The following is a 16,398-nucleotide window of genomic DNA, read 5'->3' as shown; positions in this document are numbered from 1 at the left end:
ACAATGGTGAGATTTATAACTTGTAATAATGAGGGCATTTTACATCTTGTATCCGCAGGTACGTTGAGAACTATATACCATTTCTAAAGGTGAGAGGAAAGTATTAAAAGGTGTGAAAAACACGAGAGAACAAATATGAAAACATGTAGACGGGGGCCAATAAAAATAAAATAGTATTGCATATCACACTCTTTCTAAATTAAATGTTAGTAAAAGCCTTTTATTTCAGAGCAGTGGGTTGAAGGTTAATTAAACTTTATTTTTAGTCGAACTCGTAGACAATGAATTGGAGGTTACACTCAACCATTTGTGACCGGGAGAAATTACTTTGGCTGCCATTTTGAATAAACTTTGACCAACTCGGGTGATCAAGTTAAAAGTCGTGAACTTTGCACGGTTTAAAGATGCGGGCGCCAGTCCACTTTCCAACATTTTAGTTTTGTCTTCATTAGTAACTAATTTCAAGACTTTTTCCGTATCCATAACTAGGCTATCAGAAGACAAATATGCACCACACCAGTCAATTTCACACCATTATGTTCCTAATACAAATATAGGCTACCATATCACATGACAAATATTCACTACACTTTACTGTACCACTCAACAGAAACTAAATTTCTAACTTCCGAGTGGAATGCGAAAAAGAAGGACAAATAGACTCGTGTTATTCAGCAATCTTACAGTTAACTGGCAATCAAAACTGAACATTCCTGAGGCTAACGGCTTGTTCCCTGAAGGTGCAACTTATCCTGTGAAGTTCAGGAATTTAAGGCCTTCTCCGTAATCATGCAACTGTGGTGGCGGCTCTTATGCGAGTTGGAAATCACATTTCTTTCACAAGGGATGACATCACCTGTAACCTCAGCACAGTTACTGCCTGCAGAGTCAAGGTGGAGTGTGCATGGATTGGCCTCCTTTGTGGCGTCTGATCGCCGATGTCTGTGACAAATCTAACACAACATTACTTCAGGATGTCACTTTTTATTTTCCTGGCAGTGTATTCTGTTTTGTATTTTGTCATTTTATGTTACTATTTTGCACTTATGTTTTCAAACTGTTATGGAACAGTGTGATACTAAAGAACTATATTTTTATACAACATGAACAATAAAAATGCCTTTTGAATTTGTACATTAACAGAACTTTTAACTGTGATCTTTGCATTTATCTGTTTTTGAATACATTTCAGATGATTATTCCTTCTATTCTGATGTTAGGAATGAAAACTTTTGGAAACGTCAAACACAATCAAATTAGTGCTTTTAAAAGTAGTGTATAAATATTTTCATCACAGAATTAGTATTTTGGTATGATATTTAAAAATGGTTTCTTAAAAATTTGCTTCGTAGCATTTATTGACTTTTAAAAGTAGGCTCCTCAGTTGTATTCTTACTAGTGAAATAATAGTTTAAGGTCTAAAAATTAATTCTTCAATCTCTATCAGTACTGGTTATATCATTAAATGCTACATAAAAAATGTTGTAGAAAATGACATTTCTGATCTTATTTCCAGTACAGATTGATCCTGTGATAAATAATAGGAAAATACTTTGACTTCATATTTTTTATTTATCGCCTGTGTCTTACCATAATCATACTGAATAATCCTTTGTTACAAATAGAGATGGAATAGTACATTTTTATCATAGTGGAATGTTACTGCCCCAATATTTGAATATATTGTCTGTCCCTAAGTGGAGCATGATGTGTGATCTATAGTAGTTAACTTCACCAAGTGGAACAATCCATCTCCGAATATTTGATGGGATCCACTGAATCACACATGTTGTGATAACTACTGGTACTTCACACATTGATCCATCATAAGAGTTGGTTATTCAAGCTATTGATTCATAATATGGAGGTGTTGATAGGAATGGAGAGTTAACTCCCTCTGCTTTTCTCATTTTATCTGAACCACATACATGGCCATCCTGTAAAACAGGTACGATAGCTATTAAGGCACGTAAAACAACACTGTCCAACCTAAAAAAAAAAAAAAAACTTCTCTTGCTACCACTTTTTCCCACACCTGTGGGGTCACGGGTGCGAACTGCGTTGCTCATGTAGATTTGGCCCTGTTTTCTGGCTGGATGCCCTTTCTGACACCAACCCTACATCCTCTTCAGACTCCGTGCCCACGCAAGTGGACAACAATGATGAAATCCACATTTCTGAGCTCTTATATTCCTAAATGAACAATATGTACGGATATTTATATTTTTTGCCATCAGACATTTCTGATATAATTTGTCCACAAATGTTGACATTTAAGTCTGCATTATGTCTATGCCTCATGTCCACTTTTAATGGGTTAACTTCAATGAAGAGTGGGGTCAACTTAAATTATAAATGTATTGTATTCCTTTGAATCAGCTGACACAAACACATAAAAGAAACACACATTTACATGTTATTTCAGTAACATACTGTATGTTTTCTTTCGTTTTACTTATGGAAATGCACAAAAAATTCCTGTCATTAACAAGGCACAAATAGACTTTGCATGTTATGCAGAGAATGCAGCTTTTTCCATCGCAGCCAGGATTTCGGCATCTTTGCGGAACATCCATGGCTTGAGAAAGATGACTGGCAGAGTTTCTCCTTATTTCAGCGGTTGGCATTGAAACATTTCTTGGTCGTCCAAATGTTTTTTTCTTTTTAGGTGGCCTCCTGTTCATTTTCTTCCTCGGTGGACTCCGATTCGGAATGGTTACGAGTTTGCATCCCGTAAATAAGGTGATGGGCAAGTTGCATCTTAAAGTAATGCAGATAAAAAATATCAGCCTTTCTTACATGTTGGACCAAGCAGTCTTCTTTGTACTGGATCCAACTGTTTTCACAAGCAGAGTCCATGAAATGTTCTAAAAATCATACAGGTCATTTTTTGGTTTTGTGGTAAGACCTGTAATGGGCAGTTAGTTCAATAAGTCAACTCCACCCATGTTCTCGTTGTACTTGTTCACTAAGTTGGGCTGTTCGACCATGATATATCCTCCTCCTTTCCTCGAATACCTCCGAACTTGACCTACAGGATCAACACCTTGTATTGTCAAGGCCATTGTTACAACTTTATTGTCCGCCCACTTCATCAATAGTACCTTCTCGTCTTCCTACACTTTGCTGTTGTAGGAGCCACGCCCTTCATTAAGGAGTTATTTGTCCGTCTTTAACCCAACATTCGGAAATCTTGTAGTTAAGACAGTTCCAATCCCTGAGATCCCCTTTGCTTTTAATGACTTCAACAAAGCTATGCCTGTGAAGAAGCGGTCAAAATACATATTTGTTCCCAGAGGACACGTTTCACTTAGGCGAAGGACTGCTCGTCCCCCTGCACCTAGTTTAAGGTCACCTTCAGCATTGTCTGGAAGTCTAGTAGTTTCACCCTGGTACACTTCAAAGTCAAGTATTTTATCTCCCTTCCCTGCCAAAACGTAATTCTTTATACCTGTGGGGTTAGGTTTTCATGGAACATACTGCCGTATAGCCATGTGACCTGAAATAGTATCATTTGTTCGTCCACACTTACGTCCTCCCTGGGAAGTTTCAAAACACCAGCATGAAATCTTGTGATAATTGGCCTAACTTTCCAAAGTTTGTCCAATTGTTTCTCTCGTTCAGTGATATCATCATTGTTTACGACATGAACTGCAGATCCAAGCTTTGAGAATCTCTCGGCAGGGCTTCGCTCACTATTGGGACTTTGAATTGAGATTCCCAGTACAAGCGTATTCTAGAATAGCTAGGGTACTCGTTAGTAATGTAACACCTATAAACTTTTTCATTTTACTAAGAGTTGTCTTAAGAAGTTTTCCTGTTTTGACATGGTAATAATTGTTGATCTCTTTTAGCAGTAATTTAGAGAAGTCTGTGTCAAAATATTGCCAAAAATACCGAACAGGTTTCCACCCCTGTCATTAGTCACACTGTTTATTTTCCTCATTGAATTCTGGAAAACGTGTAGCGAGAGAAGTTTTGTTCCAATTAAAGCGGTGTTGAGATGTTCCCTGTACAATTGCTGTTCCTCCTCTAATCCCACCACGAACTGTAGGCTGCTGCGTTTGTGAGGGACTGGGCTGTAGAATGATGTCGCTCTACACTGCATTTGCTTGCTGACGTCGTTCCACTTCCTCTGGGTGATCTGGCAGATCATCATGCTGACATCCCTCTGTTTCACTTTCACATTCAGAAGATATTAAGTAGTCACAGTCCTCGTCACTATTGATGTCCTCCAACATGTGCAGTAATGTCTCATCAGTTTTTTGTCGTTTCATTGACAAACCTATACTCCGTACGGCCTTGTTTCTAAATTGAAGTTTCGCAAAACAAATGAGCATCGCCTTTCATCAGTTGCTAGCGCGCTACGCCCGTGAGAACAGCTGATGTATTACAACCACGGTAAAATGCCCTTGTAAAATGTAATATCATACTCAGAAAAAAGAATGAATAGGGATTGAAAACAAATTCACAAAAACTACACTTACTAACAACATCTGACACTGAAAGAGAATATATTATTAAGAATAAAAGAGAATGAGGAAATAACACATCACTCACTGCTAATGGCTGGCACAGGAAGGAGGTTATGGTCTACAAAGGGTACTCTCTGTTGATCTCAGAGTCACTGGAACCCTCGAACAATATGAAAAACACACTAATTACTGAAGAAAAATGTAAAAATTCGCGAACCATACCGAATAGCATACACGCTGAGCGAGATAGGTTAACCATGTGGTGAATGTAAATATTAGAGTTGGCAACTAAGTTTCGAGATCGTGCTCTGCCGATATAAATCGATATGAATGACAGCTTGGGATTGGTTGGATGTGTAGAGCCAATTTGTGCCAAAACGTCAACTTAGAAGTAGAGCCGTACGGAGTATAGACACATAATTGATTGTGTAACTAAATATGATTATTTATGAGAGTTTCCCCTATGTGTTCTAGATTAACGTAGATTTAGTTAAATTAGGTACCATGGCAACATGGTCTCTACATTTACCTTGAGCAACTTATTGTTGGTAAGACCTAATGTCCACATGTGTGGACAAAGTAATTTGCATGCACATACGAGGGTTGGAACTTAACACTAGAACCGCCGGAATATAATATATACCTAGAACCGCCGATGCGGTCATTTTGACCGCTATTGAATTTATTATATTTTCTTTCTTCGTACGCACAGTTACTCATTATTATCATTTTACCTCTGTTTCTGTATACAGTATTGCTTTATGAGTTTCAGTATTTAATTAGCAATAATTTTTATTATGACTTTTTTTGCTAGTGGCTTTACGTCGCACTGACACAGATAGGTCTTATGGCAACGATGGGATAGGTAAGGCTTAGGAGTTGGAAGAAAGCGGCCGTGGCTGTAATTAAGGTACAGCCCCAGTATTTGCCTGATGTGAAAATGAGAAACCATGGAAAACCATCTTCAGAGCTATCGACAGTGGGATTCAAACCCACTATCTCCCGGATGCAAGCTCAGAGCAGCGCGCCCCTAACCACATGGCCAACTCGCCCGGTAATTAGCAATAAAAAGAAGCCACGCACTCGTTACACTGTCATCACAAACATGCCACTTTGAATATGAAGTAAGTCCTGGATTTTCTTTCAAGGGAGTATAGCGAACAATCCAAGCACAGGTGTCATCTTCCCAGTCTGCTACATTCCACTCCCTGATGCCATCAGTACCTAATGGCGCATTATCTGGCCATGAGAGGCTTTTACTTTGGTTGTCGCACCCTCTACGATACCATACTTTACGGGTTACTGTTTCTATGATTGTAATAGAATAATTGAAAACTCGTCAGTATTCAGCCTATATGATGGATCATTGTAATTGTAATACGGTATAAATCAAGGAATTTCACCAAACTTGTTATGCTGATAGTTATAACACTAATACCAACTTACCTTCAGCCTGAACAATCCAGTTTTCTCCGTGATCTGAATCACTGCTTTTTGAGTTATCACTTGACTGATAGAAATCTTCGTATGCATTTTCTCTTTTTAGGTCCTTTATATCTGGGCCACATTCGTTTGCTATTTGCTTTACATCGCACCGACACAGATAGGTCTTATGCCGACGATGGGACAGGAAAGGCCTAGGAGTGGGAAGGAAGCGGCCGTGGCCTTAAGGTACAGCCCCTAGCATTTGCCTGGTGTGAAAATGGGGAAACCACGGAAAACCATCTTCAGGGCTGCCGACAGTGGGGTTCGAACCCACTATCTCCCGGATGCAACTTCACAGCTGCATGACCCTAACCGCACGGCCAACTCGCCCAGTGGGCCGCATTCTACATCAGGCATATATTCAGGAATGTCATACAATAGACTCAGCAACAGATAGTTTACGAGACACGTTTACTGTCCTGTAACAAGCTGACGAATGATAACACTACCGGAGACGCAGCGGAAATATAACTCGTACAATTCGTAATATATCCGAGTTCCATTGTTGTGTTTTGAACATTACCGTTGTTGATAGGATAATTATAAGTAGATGATTATATCTCAGCGAGAGGTATGTGTTATTACACATTTTATTATGATAATTAATACAGCGGTCAAAATGACCGCTCCGGCGGTAGTAGGTATACCCGTTACTAACGCCCCATCCATTGATGCAAAATTAATTATATTTAATACGGATTTTCCTGGCCACTAATCAGGAAAAGTCGCTGCAGCTCAATATCGTACAATAAAAACTGTACCGGGCGAGTTGGCCGTGTGCGTAGAGGCGCGCGGCTGTGAGCTTGCATCCGGGAGATAGTAGGTTCGAATCCCACTATCGGCAGCCCTGAAGATGGTTTTCCGTGGTTTCCCATTTTCACACCAGGCAAATGCTGGGGCTGTACCTTAATTAAGGCCACGGCCGCTTCCTTCCAACTCCTAGGTCTTTCCTATCCCATCGTCGCCATAAGACCTATCTGTGTCGGTGCGACGTAAAGCCCCTAGCAAAAAAAAATAAAAAATAAAAACTGTAGTCAAAATTCAGTTTGGAAAATGTGTGGCGGTCATTTTGACCGCTCCGGCGGTTCTAGTGTTAAATAGTGGCAACACTGCTGTAGAGACAATATGCAGTGGAATCTAATATTGTCGCTGATATTTAGAGGCACCTGTTTGTGTTGAAAATTTTTGCCTAATTTTGTCATTTTTAACAGTTACTGTATTTTGCTATATTTTTAGCTACTTTTATTTTATTTAGTCAATAATTTTGCATTTTTTTTTTTTTTTTCCACTTTTCAGCTATAAAATGTAAATTAATAACTTAGTTGATTGCATATTTGCAGTATAGCAATCTTGTATTTTTGCATAAGTATGTAAGTGCATGAGTTACTCTTGTGCTTAAAACACATACAGTATTACACATTATATCAAAACATGGAAGTTTGAAAAAATTGTATCAGTTGTCGCTAATAAGTATGGCCTAGCCTAAGTATATAATTTACATACCAGTCTGAAAAAGACAGAGATACCATGAGTTTCATATTACTGGGAGTTAGAGCTGTTCTCCTGTCAGACATTACATTACAATATGTGTCCTCTCACTATCAACATTACTGACAGGGATCCATAAAGCCCTCACTGCAGCTTCCACAAAATGCTCATATTCTGGTTTCAGGGAAAGAAGAATGGCAATCACATCATATCTCTACCTTCTCTACATGAACTAGTAACTGGATCCCTAAACACAGTGTATGGTTCAAGGTATTCTGACGTTGAAAGTTCTCGTAAGATGGCAATTTGCTTTATTAGACGAGAGAGTTCATCATTTTCTAAATCCCCTTCCATTATACTTCTTGGATCAAATGGTTTACCAAGAGAAGAAATGATAAGCTTTCCTCTGTCAAACTCTATTAATTGGTTCAGCTTTTTCAGGCTTGCTCTACCTACGAATTGAAACAAAGATGTTAATTGTGTCTGCGTTTGTTTTGGTAGTTTTGAGAGTTTATCCACGGTTGTCTCAAAAAAAAAAAAAAAACCCAACAATGAATCCCCTAGTAATTAAAAACCCTTTGAAAGGTCACTAAGTTTAGACTTAAGTACATGAATTAACGGCATGTTGGAACTCTCTAATGTGAGCAGCAAGTTACAACATTTTGAGCAATGTTCAACAAGAAAAATAGCTAGGTAATGAATTTTTGTTACTTCATTTGGTGTCAAGGCTTTGAAATAGTTCACAGCAACACACTCGTCTTCAGTAGTTTCAACAAAGTCCACTTGATCATGAAGATATTCTCCAAGGTACTCAACACTTTTAAACCATGAGTTCCACCTGGTGATCACAGGAATAGGGAAGAGTTTAGCTTTAGTGGGTTCGTCTTCATATTTCTGCATCAGGAATTGAATGTATGCATGCTTTCTCTTTCGTGTATTAACCCTTTGGATGTCGGCCCATAATAGGGAATCAAATGCATAGAATGCCAAGCATGTTTCAAGGGATTTTGCATCACTGTATAAAATCAATTATTTACATCTCAGTTTAAAAGATATGGAGGTGAAATTTGGTATGTAAGCTTAATATATACCAAGGAATATAAACATGTGACTTGCATTTCAAAAAACAAAATTTCATGGAATACTGTACAAAAAATATAATTCTTTTTTATTTTTTAAAAGGAAAAATCATAATTTGAAATTAATTAGCACATTTTACACTAAAAACAAAGTGACTATGTGCAGATATTTAATCTTCGCTCTTGTCTGGGATCATATGTACCAATTTATATTGTTAATGTAGGTCTATTTTCCAATTATAAACTAATTTCCAAAAACATTGAACATGTGGAGGGTAAGACACCAACAGTGTAACCTGTCAATGATTGGATATTTTATGAATTTTGGGAGAGTAATAATAATTATTTGAGAGAACTGTGTTCAGTAGCAGTATTTGCTACTACGGAACAGTTCAGAAGATCAGAGCAACATACAAAATCAACTAATAGTGTCAGGAATGAAAGTGTAAAGAACAGATTGAAATATTCTATGGGTGGAGCATCAGGTTGAGGTAGGCCTACATGTTTTGGCCCTGGGATTTCATAAAAATGGTGGGGATGGACAACATTACTTGCAGGGAATATGCATTCAGTCCAACAATCATCTAATTCACTGTCACTAGCATTTTCATTAGCACTGTCACGATAAATCTTTGACATTGCATGAAATGTTGTAAGCCCATTACCCAATGGCACGGCTCCATCATTCTCTGGTGCACTATCTGAAGACCGAGAAACATCTTAATCATCACTTTTACTAAAATTACAGTTGCTTACATCTTAAAAACAACCCAAAATTTCCTCAATTTCTTCTCCCAAAATAGGCCTATGTGATGACATGCCTTATTGTGATAAATGTACCATATACAACTTTATGACCTAAATAAATTGCTATGTAACTATAACTACAGTAGAAATAATAATAAACTTAATATATTACAATAAATAACTCAAATGCGTCAATTAGAAGGTAAAATGATTGAAAAAAAAACTCAATACACGGACATAACACAAACAAGGAGGCTGCCATATTGAATCAGAGGCGTCAAGCGCTCACAGATCATACACTCATAGTTGATGAGTAAACTAGCAGAAATGAAGCTATGTTAGTGCCATCTAATGACATAAGAAGGAATTACAAACATTCTACCTTCTTTCTACTTGATTTGTAGCACAATCTAGCGCCTTACTGCATAACTACACCACTTACAAGAGGGTGCCGATTGAATCGGCATCCTGGCATTTTTCATACAGAATGTAAGAGCCGATTTGCCTGTACAACACATTGGTTCAAAGCACTAAGTCCCAAGGCCCACATACTGCCCACCAAATTCAGTTTATGAGCCCAGCATTGCGTGTGTACCAACCCTTCTGAAACTGGAACCCTAATTGCGTTTATACACTTGCCCATGTAACGTGTTGAATCTGAAGTTATAGAAACTACATTCTGGTACCGTAATTCAAGTTTGTGAATTACACTTATAATTGCTTGTAAACATTCTGTAGCATTAGCATTTGCAATAACTTTCACTCCCCCTACAAATAACTTCTGAACTGTACTATCGCCACAACTAAGCACTTTTATCAGAACCATAAATACACATTGCCCTTTTTTATCAGTTGTTTCATCACAAAGAATTAAAACTCTCTCATCTTTCACAGCTCCTTTTAATCTTTCCTCCTCTTTGATGATTCGAGGTACAGAACCTTCCCTCAGTCTTCAGCTGTGGGCAAGTCTCCAGCACCTTAAAAAAATCAATAAGCCTAATATTAGACATCATTTGAATTAATTAAATGATTTATATTTGTAAGCGAATGAGGGATCTAGCATGCATTATCTACACCTAAGTATCATTAAACAAGAAAACTATAATAACCCTCAAAGTTATCACATCTCTCCCTCAGAAAAAATTTATAGTACTGCACAAACCTGGTATATATTTCTCCATTCACTCTCTCAGCATCGGATGATCAAGTTTTGCCAGTGGAATATTTGCTTCCATAAAAGCTCGAGTTGTGGATAAAATGAATGTGTCTTTATCCTATTTTGCTCGTTTTGCCGCTGAACTAGTGTCTGTGAGACTAGCTTGTCTTGTGATGCCTGTCGTCGTTAGCGCATTTTCCTTGTTCTTCTTATGTGAAACTCTGTTATTAATATGTTTCAGGCATGTGTCCTTTCTCTGCCACTCAATTAGCACATTGTAGCATTTGCACATCAGTATCTTTCTAGTTTTGTCAAACACGTAAAATTCTTCCGATGCAAATTCTTTTTCTCAATCAAAAACTGTCACAACCATTTTAATAAACTGAGCACAAAATAGGAAATTAAAAGCTCCGATTTGCAGCGATTTTCAACAGGCAAGAGGAAATACACAGTGACGTGTTTACACGTAATTGCATACCAAGGATCGATGAATACAATAAATTTCTCGCTTCACAGGAAGATAATTTAGCGATAATAGATATACTATACCTTAGTTTTCAATATATATCAAAAGGGTATAAAATCGATTGTGGCATCGATTATCGGATTTTATTGCCACAACTCGCCTCGAATCTCCGTCGTAAACTTCAAATGATGCAATTCCAAATAATTTTGTTAATTATTTCATGAGTTTGCTTAAACGTAAATAGTTTTGTGTTTTTGAGCCAAATTTATAAGATTTTGCAAAAATTTTGCGATTTTGTGCTTTGCGAAAAACATGTCTCTACTGATAGCACACGTTGGTGACATACCTATCTTACCTCGGAGCAAATGGACTCGCCCTTCCCACATCACCTGCATGCGCACAAGCGAGAGAAACACAGTCACTTGTGAGCTAGCGGTCTAACGGAACGTTATCGCTATGATTTCCAAACAGGAGCAACGGAGTTGGATCAAGATTGAATGTGTCAGAGCTCGTACAGCACGACAGTGTCATCAAGGTCTTCAAGAGGCTTACAGAGAATCTGCATTGCCTTACAGAACAGTGGCACGTTGGGTAAAAGCCTTCAACAATAGTCGCCAAACTGTGGCGGACATTCATCGGGCAGATCGTCTTATGAGTGCGTTACTGAACAGTGATCGAAACCAGATGATTTGTGAGCATTCGCTTCAGAACTGTTGCAGAGATTCGACAGGCAGTAGACCGCTCTATATAGTTGCCACTATTTAAGTTCCAACCTTCGTACAATCGACACCAAATAAAAACAACAATACATTTCTGCATTATTTGTCAGTTCGGGTATTTGATTACCAGAAACTAACTGAAAGAGTTTATCAGACAAGCCCGTAAATGAAGTATTAAGAAGTATTTACCTGTAAGTTGGCTGTCCTGTGATGTATCCATATATCCACTTCCTCTCATCTTGAGTGCTACCAGGGAGGTTATGGAATGTTGAAAAACAGTGAAGTTTAAAGAGAGATCATTTGAGAATACACACAAAGTAAAATTGGAGGGAAATTTGAATTTCATTGTTAGAGAATAAAACATATTTGTCCACATGTGGACATCGGGTCGGAAGAGGATATGGAGGGATGTAATCACTATTGCGTGTTTCTATGGTGGTTGGTAGTGTGGTATCTTGTCTGAATATGATGAGGAGAGTGTTGGGATGGACACATACACCCAGTCCCCGAGCCAGAAGAATTAATCAGAAGAGGTTAAAATCCCGGACGCTGCTGGGAATCAAACCCTGGACCCTCTGAACTGAAGGCCAGTACGCTGACAATTCAGCCAGCGAGTCAGACAACCTTAAAAAAAAAAAAAAAAAAAATTCTCCTTGATTTTAACATCTTGTTTTCATTTCTACTTAGGAAACTTGTGAAATACTCTGCATACTGGTCAGAAATATTCACCAGACGTCCAAATTACATCAGGTCTGTAGATGCATAGAATAATTAGACACTCAAATCTAATGTTTTCACACATATTATGGTATAGTTGCAGCTAGTGATGCATTCCTAGTCATTCGATATGTATGTTGTAATCCTTGTTTGACCTTAAGAAAACCCCCAAAGAAACGTACGACCTCATACCAGGTGGTTTGACAACATGCGTACTTCAGTTTATAATCTTTGTATGAGCCAAGATGTCAGGTATGCATTAATTTAAACTGCTTCTTGAATATCACTCTTTGATTATTGGATCATGTAAGATATTTGAGAGAAGAACTAATCATGTGTAACATCTTGAACTCATTGTTTCTTGTTACAGAATGTAGATGTGTTGAAGGACCCAGATGCTGTAAAGCAGTTAGCAAGTATCCTCAAAACTAATGTACGGGCTTGTAAAGCTCTTGGACATCCTTATGTAGGACAGGTAAGACTTTCATAGTTTGTAGCTTACGTATTTCAATGTATGATATCTCTGTGCAGCATAAAGCACCATATTTACTAGCATATTAGACCCCCTTTCCCCCCCACTTTTACAGCCAAAAAGAGTAAAGGGGGATCCAATATGCGATAACCTCAAATTTTAGCAGTGAACACATGACTTCTAGGCTATAAAGAGCTATAAATTGTACATGTAAACATTCTACACTGCTCTTTAACAATCCTTTGAATGTATTTGAGTTACAGTAGGGCCCGGTTTCTTCAATGAATGTGAAGTGTTAACTCTGCTGTTAAGGTGACTTAACACATAATTTAACAAAATGGTAGTCTCATCAAGGATTGTTAACTCTAACAAATTGTTAATACTTGTGTTAGATTAACCTGGCAGCAGGCCTGTGTTAAACCTCTTAACAACTGCTAAAATTTCAAAATGGAGGCATGTAGAAGACGTAAGTTTGAAGCTTTACTGCTGTATGAAGACTATTTATAAGAAGGCAAACGGCGACCCATACTAAGAAATAACTACTTTCTAGAATTGTCAGAAGATATATTTCTAATTACCAAAGCCATAATGAACAAGATACTGGACGATATTGAAAATAGGTTAGAGTTTCCAAGAGTGAGGACAAATATCATGAGGCAGGATCCGCTTCGGACCACGTGGAGGTGATAGAACACTAAAATGTGAACACATTTTACTCAAACTTGTCAGGTCTGCAACCTAATAATTTCAAAAAAATTTATGAATCCTACGATTCTAATGCAACACCTATATACTGTACGTGAAGAGTTGCAACCTCGTCAAGTGGAGTAGTGGCCGAATGGTCATCGTACTTGTCTCCGAACCGCGACGACTTGAGTTAGTGTCCTGCCATAGACATACATTTTTCATACAAATTAAATCATTGTTTCAGGGAATGTGAGGATAAAATGCAAATAAAATGGAATAATCAAATTGCAGTGGAACTTTATTTTCCACCTCAAATTAATATATATACACATATATGGAAAGAGATCCAGCAGTAACTGTGAGAACGTTCAGGCCTATATTAATTTCAGGTAGATAATAAACTGTACTGCAATTTGCGGAAAATTTTTGTTCCAATTTTTATCCTGACGTTCCCTCAAATATTAATTTAATCATCTTTTTCTTCTTCTTTGTCTGTTTACCCTCCAGGGTCGGTTTTCCCCACAGACTCAGCGAGGGATACCTCCTCCACCGCGTTAAGGGCAGTGTCCTGGAGCTTCAGACTCTGGGTCGGGGATACAACTGGGGAGGATGACCAGTACCTCGTCCAGGCGGCCTCACCTGTCATGCTGCACAGGGGCCTTGCTGGGGGATTGGAAGGGATAGACAAGGATGAGGGAAGGCATTAAATTAGGAGGATAAGTGGGAAACCACGGAAAACCACTTCCAGGATGGCTGAGGTTGGAATCGAATCCACCTGTAATCAGTTGACCTCCCGAGGCTGAGTGGACCCCTGTTCCAGCCTTCGTACCTCTTTTCAAATTTCGTGGCATAGCCGGGAATCGACCCCGGGCCTCCAGGGGTGGCAGCTAATCACACTAACCACTACACCACAGAGGCGGATGTATTAATTTATTTTGTGCAAAAATCATAGCTGCGACGAGACTCGAATTTATGTCTACGAGGGTCCCAGACAAGTACGGTGACCACTTCGCGACCACTCCGTTCTGCTGTGATATAACTCCCAAGTATATATGCCTTGCATTGGAATGAAGGATTCATCAACTTTTCAGAAGTTATTAGGTTGCGGACCTGACATATTTATGTAAAATTTGTTCGCCTTTTAGTGTTCTACCACTTCCACTTTGTCCAAAGCGGATTCTGTGTAATGACATCTGACTTCGTTTTTTTTTCGAAAACGAAAGCGTATTGACTTAAACCCTTATACCCGAGTTACCGTTGAGTGTCTCCCCACAGGTACATTGAAGCTCGGTGAAATCGGTTGACCGCAGGGTCTGGCCTCTACTTGTTAGATATTATGCTTGAGACACTTGTCATGTAATTGTAGGCGACTATGTTCACGAGTGCAATAAAAAGTGTGTAGAAGAATCCTGCAAAGAATTCCTGCTGCCGCTGCAGTATTAACAAGGCATTACATTATTTTCCCCGCAATAAAATAATGCCTGAAAATGATTCAAAACACATCAATTATCACATTTTCCCGGTGATAAGAATATAAGAATAGGCTATGTCAAATGTTGTGATATAACAGTCCATTCTTTCATTTTTTAAGCACATTCGCAAAATTTTAAATTAAAATTAAATGAAATAAAAACTTGCATTCATCATAATGCTTTTGTTACTCTTACTTAACATGTTTACGTCTTACCTGTCTCCGCTAACCATAACCTATAATAATGTCAACCCTGTGTCTGTGTGACAAAATACTATTTCAACGCACCACTTGGAGCACTTTATGTAAAGAAACAAAAGACGCTCACTGCCAAACGCATTCAGAAATCTCACTGAAATGTGTTAATTGTCTTTAATAATTGTTTAGTAACAAATGTTGGAAATGTGTTTGTGAAAGAGGGCATTTTTAAACAAAGTGTTAAATTAATAACAAATGTTAACGAGCAATTAAAATAAATAATAATAATAATAATAATCGTATGGCCTCAGCTACCGTTTGCAGACATTTCGATTTGACGCCATCTGGCTGTCTGCTCGTCAATTTCGACGTTCCGTTTTACTCTAGGCCCCCACTAGATGGCAGACAGAGTAAACCGGATCTCTCTTGGGCGTCTATGGCTGAGATTTAATTAATTTTGTCGGGTAAATACCAAATGTATCACCAGAGATCTTTTACATGCCGACATCATACGACATGGAGTGTCGAATGGACTTTTTTCCGCCCTTCAAAAATCCGACTACCTCTGCCGGGTTTGAACCCGCTATCTTGGGATCCGGAGGCCGACACTCTACCACAGATCCACAGAGGCAGCTAACTAGCAATTGTTATTAATTTAAGTAAAATTTAACGTACAGTTGAAGAAACCGGCCTCGATATTTTCGTTGGAAGGCTGTATTTCTAAATGTGAAAAGTCAATAAATGTTGAACACAAATTTTAGGCCTTCATATAAAGTAAATATAATCCGTTTTAGTTACTCATATCACGTCATTCGTTTCATCTCATTAATTCCTCTGATGAGTTCGACGTCGGGAAAGGCATATGGTCATACAAGCTTGCTATGAAGATTCGTCTCGCTTCATACTCAGTGGCCAGTCATTTGTCAGTTCAGCAATAGGCCTACCACAAAGTAAACCTGATCACTGCTTTCATTTTAATTGTCTTGCGCCACTAACTTCCCTGCTACCGGCGCCCCACTGGTGTGTCGTTATTCCAAGTGATGTCATCTTCACTGCCATCTTGTCAGCCATGCACTGCAATAGAGACCAAGAACATTCGAGGTTCCGTCTTTTTGAACCTTTTAAAAATGGTTTCGTTCCCGACTTTAGAGTCCAAACCCCCTGTGGGTGGGGGCTGTAGAATAACACCCACGGTATCCCCTGCCTGTCGTAAGAGGCGACTAAAAGGGGCCTCACGG

General features: G+C 38.6%; 1 protein-coding gene across 5 annotated transcripts in view; it reads left to right on the top strand.

Annotated features, from left to right (window-relative positions):
• emb (exportin-1 emb) overlaps nucleotides 1–16,398 on the top strand; it is a 376,112-nt gene that overhangs the window by 292,363 nt on the left and 67,351 nt on the right. For all 5 annotated transcript variants that reach the window (XM_067153967.2, XM_067153969.2, XM_067153968.2 and 2 more), the window contains one exon: nucleotides 12,703–12,807. In XM_067153967.2, coding sequence (XP_067010068.2) covers nucleotides 12,703–12,807 — 105 coding nt within the window. The remainder of the gene's footprint in view (nucleotides 1–12,702; nucleotides 12,808–16,398) is intronic.

The sequence above is a fragment of the Anabrus simplex genome, chromosome 9 (genome assembly GCF_040414725.1).
Source record: "Anabrus simplex isolate iqAnaSimp1 chromosome 9, ASM4041472v1, whole genome shotgun sequence".
Classification (NCBI taxonomy): domain Eukaryota; kingdom Metazoa; phylum Arthropoda; class Insecta; order Orthoptera; family Tettigoniidae; genus Anabrus; species Anabrus simplex.
The sequence above is the reverse complement of the archived record's forward strand: the minus strand, read 5'-3'. Positions and strand labels throughout refer to the sequence as shown.